The sequence below is a fragment of the Bison bison genome, unplaced genomic scaffold (assembly GCF_000754665.1).
Source record: "Bison bison bison isolate TAMUID 2011002044 unplaced genomic scaffold, Bison_UMD1.0 scf7180017864320, whole genome shotgun sequence".
NCBI classification, from domain to species: domain Eukaryota; kingdom Metazoa; phylum Chordata; class Mammalia; order Artiodactyla; family Bovidae; genus Bison; species Bison bison.
In genome coordinates, this window is record NW_011494892.1 from 545,185 (window position 1) to 556,818 (window position 11,634).

Here is an 11,634-nt window from a genome sequence, read left to right on the forward strand (position 1 = left end):
AGCCATCTCATCCTCTGTCATCCCCTTCTCCTCTTGCCCCCAATCCCTCCCAGCATCAGAGTCTTTTCCAGTGAGTCAACTCTTCGCATAAGGTGGCCAAAGTACTGGAGTTTCAGCTTTAGCATCATTCCTTCTAAAGAAATCCCAGGGCTGATCTCCTTCAGAATGGACTGGTTGGATCTCCTTGCAGTCCAAGGGACTCTCAAGAGTCTTTGGGTAAATTCAATTCGGGTAACCATTATACCTACTAATACGGGCAAGAATCCCTTAGAAATGGAGTAGCCCTCATAGTAAGTAAGAGTTGGAAATGCAGTACTTGGGTGCAATCTCCAAATCAACAAAATGCTCTTGGTTCGTTTCCAAGGCAAAACCATTCAATATCACAGTAATCCAAGTCTGTGCTCCAACCACTGATGCCGAAATTGACTGGTTCTGTGAAGACCTACAGCACTTTATAGAACTAACAGCAAAAAATTTACTCTTTTTATCATAAAGGATTTGAATGCAAAATTAGGAAGTCAAGAAATACCTGTAGTAACAGGGCAAGTTTGCCCTTGGACTACAAAATGAAGCACGGCAAAAGCTAATAGTTTTGTCAAGAGAAACACTGGTCACAGCAAACATCCTCTTCAACAACACAGGGGAGAGTTCTGAAAGTGTTAGTCACTCAGTTGTGACTGACTCTTTGTAATCCCATGGACTTTAGCTCACCAGGCTCTTCTGTCAATCAAATTCTTCAGGCAAGAATACTGGAGTGGGTAGCCATTCCCTTCTCCAGGGGATCTTTCCAGTCCAGGGATGGATCCCTAGTCTCCTGATTCCCTGATGGATTCCTCACCATCTGAGCTACCAGGGAAGTCCTACAAAGTGAAGCAGAGCAAAAGCTAACGTGTTGTCAGGAAAACACACTGGTCATAGCAAACACCCTCTTCCAATAACAAGAGACAACTCTGCATATGGACATCACCCAATGATCGATACTGAAATCAAATGGATTATATTCTTTACAGCCAAAGATGGAGAAGCTATATCCCATTAGCAAGGTACAAGAACTGGAACTGATTGTGCCTCAGATCATGAGTTCCTTATTTCAAAATTCAGGTTTAAATTGAAGAAAGTAGGGAAAACCACTAGACCATTCAGGTATGACCTAAATCAAATCCCTTATGATTAGACAGTGGAGGTGATGAATAGGTTCAAGGGATTAGATCTGGTAGAAAAAGTGCGTGAAGATCTATGGGCAGAGGTTTGTTACATTGTATAGGAGGCAGTGACCAATACCCATCCCAAAGAAAAAAATACTAGAAGACAAAGTGGTTGTCTGAGAAGGTTTTACAAACTGCTGAGAATAGAAGAGAAGTGAAAGGCAAGCAAGAAACGGAAGTATACCCAACTGAATGCAGAGTGCCAGAGAATAGCAAGGAGAGATAAGAAAGCCTTCTTAAGTGAATCCTGTAAAGAAATAGGGGCTTCTCTTGTAGCTCACTTGGTAAAGAATCTGCCTGCAGTGCAGGAGACCTGGTTTCGATCCCTGGGTTGGGAAGATACCCTGGAGGAGGAAATGGCAACCCACTCCAGTATCCTTGCCTGGAAAATCTCATGGACAGAGGAGCTTGGTGGGCTGCAGTCCATGGGGTTGCAAAGAGTCGGGCACGACTGAGTGACTAACTCATGTACTCATGTAAAGAAATAGAGGAAAACAACAGAATGGGAAAGACTAGAAATCTCTTCAAGAAAATTGAAGAACCAAGGGAACATTTCATACAGGGATGGGCATGATAAAGAACAGAAAGGGTAAGGACTTAACAGAAGCAGGAGAGATTAAGAAGAGGTGGCAAGAATGCACAACTATCCAAAAACTATCTTAATGATCCAGATAACCCTGGTGGTGTGGTTACTTACTTGGAGGTGAACATCCTGGAGTGTGACGTCAAGTGGACCTTAGGAAGCATCACTATAAACAAAACTAGTGGAAGTGATGAAATTCCAGCTGAGCTATTTCAAATCCTAAAAAATAATGCTATGAAAGTGTCCACTCAATATGCCCACAAATTTGGAGAACTCAGAAGTGGCACCAGGACTGGAAAAGGTCAGTTTTCATTCGAATCCCAAAGAAGGGCAGCACCAAAGAATGTTCTAATTGCCATAAAGTTGCATTTCACATGCTAGCAAGGTAATGGTCAAAATCCTTCAAGCTAAGCATCAACAGTATGTGAACCAAGAACTTGCAGATGTACAGGCTGGGTTTAGAAAAGGCAGAGGACCCAGAGATCAAATTGCCAACATTCACTGGGTCATAGAGAAAGCAAGGAAATTTCAGACAAATGTTTACTTCTGTTTCATTGACTACGCTAAAGCCTTTGACTGTGTGGATCCACAACAAACTGGAAAATTCTTAAAGAGATGGGGATATCAGACCACCTTACCTGTCTTCTGAGAAACACTTATGCAGGTCAAGAAGCAGCAGGTAGAACCAGACAGGGAACAGCAGACTGGTTCAGAATTGGAAAAGGAGTATGACAAGGCTGTATATTGTCACCCTTCTTACTTAACTTATATACAGAGTACATCAAGCAAAGTGCCGGGCTGGATGAGTCACAGTTAGAATCAAGATTACTGGGACAAATGTTAGCGACTTCAGCTATGCAGAGGATACCACTCTAATGCCAGAAAGCTAAGAGGAACGAAAAAGCCTCTTAATGAGGGTGAAAGAGGAGAGTGAAAAACCTAGCTTTAAGCTCAGCATTCATAAAACAAAGATCATGACATTAAGTTCTGTCACTTCAAGTTCCATCACTTCATAGCAAATAGATAGGGAAAAGTGGAAACAGTGACAGATTTTATTTTCTTGGGCTCCAAAATCACTGCTGATAGTGAGTGAAGTCATGAATTTAAAAGATAGAAGCAACAAACATAGACAGCATATTAAAAAGCAGATACATCGCTTTGCTGACAAAGGTCCATCTATTCAAAGCTATAGTTTTTCCAGTAGTCATGTACAGATGTGCAGGTTGGACCATAAAGAAGGCTGAGTGCATAAGAATCCGTGCTTTCCAACTGTGGTGCTAGAGAAGACTCTTGCGTGTCCCTTGGAGTACAAGGAGATTAAACCAGTCAATCCTAAAGGAATCAACCTTGAATATTCATTGGAAGGATTGATGCTGAAACTCAAGCTGCAGTAGTTTGACCACCTGATCTGAAGAGCTGACTCATATGAAAAGACCCTGATGCTGGGAGAGATTGAGGGTAGGATGAAAAGGGGATGATAGAAGATGAGATGGTTGGATGGCATCCCTGACTCAATGGATATGAGTTTGAGTAAGCTCTGGGAGATAGTAAAGGACAGGGAAGCCTTTGTAATCTGTGGGATTGCAGAGAGTCAGATAGGACTTAACCGACTAAACAACAATAACAACTCCTAGAAAGATTTCCACCAAGATAAATAGCTAAAGTTAAATTCTAGTATTGAAAGGTAGTATGTTGGTTTGTAGACATTTTGACCCTCTGTACCACTAACTTTTGTGTATACTTCGGATTTTGTTTAGTTATAGCAAAATTTTAAGAGTGTTTGGTAGTAACCATCAAACTGTGTGCTTTAGGTTGTTTCCTCTTTATTTAAAAAATTGGTATGTGATTAACCTCTGTTTCTGTTTTATTTTTTTACTTTGATTAGCCTTATTAGAAAGAAGGCAGCAGGTCTGGAATCAGCAGCTACAATAAGAACCAAAGTATTTGTGTGGGGCCTGAATGACAAGGACCAGCTGGGAGGTCTGAAGGGTTCCAAGGTGTGTGCCTGACACCCCATGCGCTCGCCACCCCACACTGCTTGGGCCCACACAGGCCCAGAGTTAGCCAGGCCTCTTAAAATTCTTATAATGATTTTCCCTTTTATGTGTGTGTGTGTGTTTTAAATTTATTTATTTTTAATTGAAGGGTTTAATATTGCTTTACAATATTGGTTTGATTTCTACTATACATCATACCTTTTATATGTTGTTTTTAAAATGGACTTTTCTTAAGTAATTCTTGACATGAACTCATAGACATTATCATTTTAGGTTCTAAGACGCCTCTGTCCTTGGAAAACAGTGCATGTTAGCTATAGTTGCATTATTGCTGTTTTATAAACTAGAAGATACACTTCCGAAAACATTTGACAAGTGTAGAGGTGAAAATTGTAGACTGTGATTATATTTTAAAGAGTAGGAACGACAAGGTATGCATTTGAACTCGAGTTGAATTCACCTGTGGCTCTCAACTAAGGTGCCACAGAATAGATTCCTCCAAGGTTTAGTGTCTGAAAACAGTTTCTTTTTGACTGAGCATCTGTGTTACTTGGGTTTCTCAGGTTGTGCTATTGGTAAGGAACCTACCTGCCAATGCGGGAGACCCAAGAGATGCAGGTTCAATCCCTGGGTCGGGAAGATCCCCTGGAGGAAGCCATAGCAGCACACTCCAGTATTCTTGCCTGAAGAATCCCACAGACAGAGGAGCTTGGCAGCTTCAGTCCATAAGGTCACAGAGAATTGAACATGACTGAAGCGACTTAGCACAGACACAACTTAGTATTTCACGAGACCTCACTCATTGTAAGATCCCTGTTATTTGCATTGTTGAGACACTGAAACGGAAAGTTAGAACTCATTCATTTTGAGACCATGGTTCTAGTATGATGAAAATGATCCTATATAATTCAGCAGCCTTGGGTTCCCTTTGTTTTTGAGGCCGCTGCACTGCCTTTGGAGATGTATGGGGCCCAGGAGATCTGGGCGCTTCTCTTATTACTGTGGGCTCTCTAGAGGGCCCTGTGTGCACATGGGTGTTTGCACACGAAAGGCAGATGGGTGCTTCATAGTTGGGATGAAGAGCATCCTTCTTCCATGGTAGCATTGCCTGTTTGATACTTCATGACGTATGGGCATCATAAAAGACTTTTTAGATAAGGGCTTTAGTAATTTTAAATGAAATCACATTCATCTCTAATGGGAAATTTGCGCATATATTAATAGTTTCTTAAAGAAGTCGGAATTAACAAGAATGAGGAGGACATGACCTGAAATAAAATATAGTTTACCAAATGTTTGTTTATAACTTTACAGTATGTGTATTTTTTTTTTTTTCTTTTCACCTTTTATCATGGAGATGTTCAGATGTACCTCCCTGGTAGGCAGAATAGAGACTTGCTCCTTTTGTCACTGTACCAGCTTTAGCAGTTGTGGATGGTCACATTTTTATCTTTATTTTCTACATAGCCTCACCCCTACGTATTTTAAAGTAAATTCCAGTATATCATTTCATTCTTAAAATGCTTATGCATCTGTAATAGACAAGAGATTCTTTGGAGAGTGTAACCATGTAAATTCTTTGTACTATTAAATACGATTACTTGTAATTTTAAAAGTGTAAATAAAATTTTCTTTTTTCTTTTGCTTTTTTTTAAAAATTTTGTTTTAGATAAAAGTTCCGTCATTCTCTGAGACACTGTCTGCTTTGAATGTAGTACAGGTGGCTGGTGGTTCTAAAAGTTTGTTTGCAGGTATGATTATTCAAATAATGTAAAAGTTTTAAATGATGTTAAAGCCTAAATATATAGTTGTTGTGTCACAAAAAGTGAGTCTCTTCCTCACTCCTGTTTCTTACAGTGACAGTGGAAGGAAAAGTATATGCCTGTGGAGAAGCCACGAATGGCCGGCTGGGGCTGGGCATCTCCAGTGGAACTGTGCCCATCCCGCGACAGATCACAGCTCTCAGCAGTTACGTGGTCAAGAAGGTGGCTGTTCACTCAGGTACAGGCCAGAATTGACACTTGTGCTCAGACAAGCCTGCTGCTCAGGCTCTGTAATTACCCGGGGCTTTAAACAGTTTCCCCTAGAGTGTCCTTGCATTCTGTCAAGTTCTACTCATTATTAGAAGTAAAAATTGGGTAATATAAAACTTCAGATGGTCTAGAGTTTTAATTATTTTTGTTACATAAGACTTTTTGGAGATCAGGGTTTGTTGGTATTCTGCCATGTGGGGCGTACCCCTCCAAAGGAGGGGATTTTTAATTTTGAACTGTTGTCTCAGGTTCATAAAAGATTGCAGTAATCATGTTCTGTGCCTAAATATGTGTTATTTTTTGGGAAGAGAGCCTGTAAGTTTCATCAGATTTCAAGTGTCTATAAATTCTAGCCATAAGAAAGGATCATTTTTTAAAAAGTCACAGTGTTTCAATTCAAGAAATATATAGAGCATTATTTTAAAGCACTGTGCTTGGCTTCTGAGGAATGAAACCGAATTAGATACAAACTGAGTTTGTATTTATACTGAATAGGGTTAGATTTAACCCCATATAACAGAAAATCTGAACAGTAGTGCCTTGAGCAAGATCGTGTTTTACCATTCTCCTCTGTAAAAATCTGGAGGTGAGGGGGAGGGACAGTGTTGCAGCTACAGTACCCGTGAGGGACACTGGGTTGCTGTCCATCCCCGTTGCAGCTACAGGTGAGCACATAAGCATTTCCTCAAGCCCACTCTGCCCCTTCAGAGAGCTTTTCTGGAAGCCTCACTCGTCAATCATCTTTGTCACCATCCTCTCTGGGCAAGGAAGTGTGGGAAACATTGTTTTTAGCTGAGCACATTGCCTTGGATCATGTGGGCTCTGTTGGTAAGTGGGTCTTGGATCCTAGAAGCTGGTGACAGAGAGGAAACACTCTTCAGTTCTGAGCTGGGATAGATGGAGTGAAAGAGTGGGCCGTGGTGAGGAAAGAGTGTGAGCTGATTGTTTTGGGAAGAGTGAGCATAATGCCTTTATTGCAATTGATGGTACTTTTGCTTTAGTAATTTCATTGTTGAGATGCATTTCACAAAAGCCTGAATACCATTACACTTGCTAATTTGTCTAATTGCAAATGAACTTAGTTTTACTTTTTCCATCTGAATTTTGATCTTTTATATATTTAATATAGCAACCCCATTAAAGTTAATAATGCTAAAAATAGCATTATTTTGCTGGTTCTTTGCAAGTAAAATCCTTTATAGGACTTGAACTTTGTAGAAATGTTCATTTATTTTATATAATTGTCATCCTTAAATGTTGATCCCATTTACTCATTTGACAGATACTCACACATACTGTGTGCCAAGCAAAAAAGGTAGTTATGCTGTTAACTTCTTTTAAACCAACTTTGGCAGCCTCTACCTATGTGACTATTGCAGGTGGACGGCACGCTACCGCTTTAACTGTCGATGGCAAAGTGTTTTCCTGGGGTGAAGGTGATGATGGCAAACTTGGACACTTTAGTAGAATGTAAGAATATTTTCTTCATTTTTGCTAATAAGAAACTGTTAATAATAATGAATGCTTTTGGATAATTTTTGTAAAAAATTGAATAGGATGGGTTATTTATACAAAAGAAACTTAAAAATACATTTAAAAAATATCTGAATGTGATTTGCCTCACATGCTCTAAGGTTTGATAGTTCAGTGAATCTAAAGATACTGTTTTGATTAAATGTGGATCAGTGTAGATGTCCTTTTTTCCCCCTTCTTTAAAGAGGCTAGATTGATGATAGGGAATATTATTTAATCTTGCTTTAGGAACTGTGACAAGCCACGGCTCATAGAGGCCCTGAAAACCAAGCGAATCCGGGATATTGCCTGTGGGAGCTCACACAGTGCAGCCCTCACGTCCAGTGGTGAACTGTACACCTGGGGTCTCGGAGAGTACGGCCGCTTGGGACATGGGGATAACACAACACAACTGAAGCCCAAAATGGTGATTATACCTATTTTTGTTGCTTACAGAAAGCTCCCCATCTGCTGATTTCCAGAGAAGATAAGCTCCCGGTCTAGGACAGTTAAAAAGATATGTGCAGTATTGGCTTTCATTTTGTGGGGAAAAATTTCCCTTGCTTTCTTGGTGCCTGTGCTTGATTCTGTTTTTAAATTTGTAATTGAGTAGGTGAAAGTCCTTCTTGGTCACAGAGTAATCCAAGTGGCATGTGGAAGTAGAGATGCACAGACCCTGGCTCTGACTGATGAAGGTAAGTCTTGTCTGACTCCACGTTTCAGGGGAGGAATGTTGTGAGATGCTGGCCTGATGTCTATATTTTTAAACCTAGGTTTGGTATTTTCCTGGGGTGATGGTGACTTTGGAAAATTGGGCCGGGGAGGAAGTGAAGGCTGTAACATCCCCCAGAACATCGAGAGACTTAATGGACAAGGGGTGTGCCAGATCGAATGTGGAGCACAGTTCTCCCTGGCCCTCACTAAGTCGGGTGTAGTTTGGACATGGTACGTAAATGCCTGTCACCCACCAGTGTGTCTGTTCAGGGCCTTCCAGGGAGGGGTTCGCCTTTATTTTCTTGCTCATCCAGGCATCTTTGTCCTTTTATTTATTCTGAGTTGGGATTAGTGACAATATTATAAGAAGAAATATCCAATTATAACTGGGTTGTTTAGAAAAGAACACTGGAGAAATTTTAGCCTAGCTTGTCTTTCTTATTTAGATAAAGTATGTGTAGAGGCTTTTTTCTGCTTTTTTTGCCATGCAAGGAGCCTAGTGATCACATGTGTGGAAGACAGATTTCTGATTTCTTTGATCCCTGAAATAGTTCATGTGTGTTTCCAGTGAAAGATTATTAAATCAGAGAGAGGTGGAATAGTCAGCTGACCATGGGCAGACAGTGTGATGGCCTTGGTCTTAGCGTCATGACACAGAGGCAGCTTGGGGAAGAATCACTACAGAGATCTTTAAAGAGCCATTTGAGGTTGTGTGTCATGTTTTCAGTCTGTGAAATCTACATCAGTAATTTAAGTACCGTTAAACACATTAAGGATCTTGCTAGCAGAATTAATGTATTATTTTGAATTAATGGTATACTATTTTATAATTTCTAAGACCTTGGGCATTGTGTCTGTTGTCATTGAGCTGACTCTAGTGCTGTGGCAGTGAATATTTTGCTGTGGGGTATTGCCAGACCATAATCATGTATTAAAATACTCACTGTTGATTCCTTACAGGGGGAAGGGGGACTATTTCAGACTGGGCCATGGCTCGGATGTGCATGTGCGGAAACCACAGGTAGTGGAAGGGCTGAGAGGGAAGAAGATTGTGCATGTGGCTGTCGGGGCCCTGCACTGCTTGGCGGTCACTGATGCAGGACAGGTAAGGGAGCTCGGGACAAGATCTTATGTTGATAGTATAACTTGTGACAAAATAAAGTGAGTCTTGGTACTTGAAAAACCAGAAGGGTGGGCTGTGTCCACTGTGTTCCTGTGTACATTTGCCTAACTGTCAGCATGAGTGAGGGCATCCAGGAAAGACTGCTGAGTAATGCACGTTATAAAGTAGTGAGCTTTCCCACTGTAATGTCTGATAGGGAAATGTATGTATTTCATTTCTGAACTAAAGTTATCCTTGATAAGAGTTGTTTGTTCCTCCAATAAGAGGCTATCCTGTGACAGGCTCAGAGATAATATAATTTGAAATTATGACAATTTGAAATGTATGACAATAAATCAGCATATTGTACTTCAATCAGAATGAAATAAAAATGAATTATACTTCCTAATTCTGTAAAGCATAAAATTCCTTGAAAAGTAAACATATTTTTTGGATCATTTTCTCTTTTCAAAATTAAGGAAAAAATGTTACAATATTTAGTTAAAGAGGAGAACTTCCTGCTTCTAAGAACAGTATATAGATGAGTTTATTGGGTTGATATTAAGTAAATGAAAGTGAAAGTTGCTCAGTCATGTCCGACTCTTTGTGACCCCATGGACTATACAGTCCATGGAATTCTCCAGGCCAGAATACTGGAGCGGGTAGCCTTTCCCTTTTCCAGGGGATCTTCCCAACCCAGGCGATTGAACCCAGGTCTCCTGCATTGCAGGCAGATTTCTTTACCAGCTGAGTCACAAGGGAAGCCCAAGAATACTGGAGTGGGTAGCTTATCCCTTCTCCAGCAGGTCCCTTCCTGACCCAGTAATTGAACTAGGGTCTCCTGCCTTGTAGGCAGATTCTTTACCAGCGGAGCTATCCGGGAAGCACTCAGCAAGAATTTTGAAGTAAACTTAAAGAAAGTTCTGAAATGTTGAAAAATTATTTTTATCCCCTTAACAGGTATACGCTTGGGGTGACAATGACCATGGCCAACAGGGCAATGGCACAACCACAGTTAATAGGAAGCCCACACTTGTGCAAGGCTTAGAAGGCCAGAAGATCACACGAGTAGCTTGCGGGTCTTCTCACAGTGTGGCGTGGACAACCGTTGATGTGGCAACACCCTCTGTTCACGAGCCTGTCCTCTTCCAGACTGCAAGAGACCCTTTAGGTGCTTCCTATTTAGGTAACCGAGATCTGTGTTTTATACGAGATCCTTCTGCATAGATAGAATGTCATAGATGGAATGTTTAATACTGCTACTAGGTTAGAGTTTGTAGCACCGAGTTACCTATGTTCTGAACCATAGCCCCAGAGTCGTCATGGTGCTCTGTGCTATGATTTATGCTGGAATGAAAACTAGAAGAAGTACAGTGCTGGTTCTTGAGATCAGGACAGCTCTGGCAATGCTGTGCACGTGTGCAGACAGAGGGACTTTAAAGTTTAGGCATTTGGTGTTTTCAACAGCTCTATTCAGAGCTGAATTCATATATGTATTCAGAAATGAATACATATATGAATAATACAATCTACATATTAAAACAATCCAACCTGTGTAGACTAATTTTTATCAGCTTTGATATGTGTGCACCTGTGAGAGCATCATCACAGTCAGCATAATGAACAAATGTGTATACTACCCTTGAGTAGACCCTTCCCAGCTTTCCACAACCACTGACTTCATGTCTGTCACTGTAGATCAGTTTGCCATTTTAGAGTTTTATATTAATGGAATCATATAGTATGTGCTTTTTTTCTAATCTAACTTTTTTCACGCACCATAATTATTTTGAGATTCATCCATGTTGCATGTATCAGTATTTCATTCTTTTTTAATTGTTGGCTAGCATTTTATTTATGGGTATACTGCAGTTGATACATCAGTTTGCCTGTTGATGGACTTTGGTGTTGCTTCTTAATTTTGACTATACAAATACTTGCTCTGAACATTTGTGTATAGTCTTTATATGGACACATATACTTACATTTCTCTAGGGTAAGTACTTAGGAGAGGAATGATTGGCTGGTATGGTAGATACAAGTTTATTTTCTTAAGAACTGCAAACTGTTTTGCAAAGTGGTTATTCTGTAACTCCAGCATCTCCATATTTTTGTTTGTATTTGATGTAGTCAGTTTTTAATTTTAGCCATTCTGTAGATGTGTAGTGCTCAGTTCAGTTCAGTTCACTCGCTCAGTCGTGTCCGACTCTTTGCGACCCCATGAATTGCAGCACGCCAGGCCTCCCTGTCCATCACCAACTCCCAGAGTTCACTCAGACTCATGTCCATCAAGTCAGTGATGCCATCCAGCCATCTCATCCTCTGTCGTCCCCTTCTCCTCCTGCCCCCAATCCCTCCCAGCATCAGAGTCTTTTCCAATGAGTCCACACTTTGCATGAGGTGGTCAAAGTACTGGAGTTTCAGCTTCAGCATCATTCCCTCCAAAGAAATCCCAGGGCTGATCTCCTTCAGAATGGACTGGTTGGAT

General features: G+C 40.7%; 1 protein-coding gene across 6 annotated transcripts in view; it reads left to right on the forward strand.

Moving 5' to 3' along the window:
* LOC104997998 (E3 ubiquitin-protein ligase HERC2) overlaps positions 1–11,634 on the forward strand; it is a 236,357-nt gene that overhangs the window by 155,681 nt on the left and 69,042 nt on the right. For all 6 annotated transcript variants that reach the window (XM_010852986.1, XM_010852983.1, XM_010852982.1 and 3 more), the window contains 9 exons: positions 3,674–3,785; positions 5,455–5,536; positions 5,643–5,786; positions 7,198–7,288; positions 7,580–7,757; positions 7,944–8,025; positions 8,104–8,275; positions 9,005–9,149; positions 10,107–10,332. In XM_010852986.1, the coding sequence (XP_010851288.1) occupies positions 3,674–3,785; positions 5,455–5,536; positions 5,643–5,786; positions 7,198–7,288; positions 7,580–7,757; positions 7,944–8,025; positions 8,104–8,275; positions 9,005–9,149; positions 10,107–10,332 (1,232 nt within the window). The remainder of the gene's footprint in view (positions 1–3,673; positions 3,786–5,454; positions 5,537–5,642; positions 5,787–7,197; positions 7,289–7,579; positions 7,758–7,943; positions 8,026–8,103; positions 8,276–9,004; positions 9,150–10,106; positions 10,333–11,634) is intronic.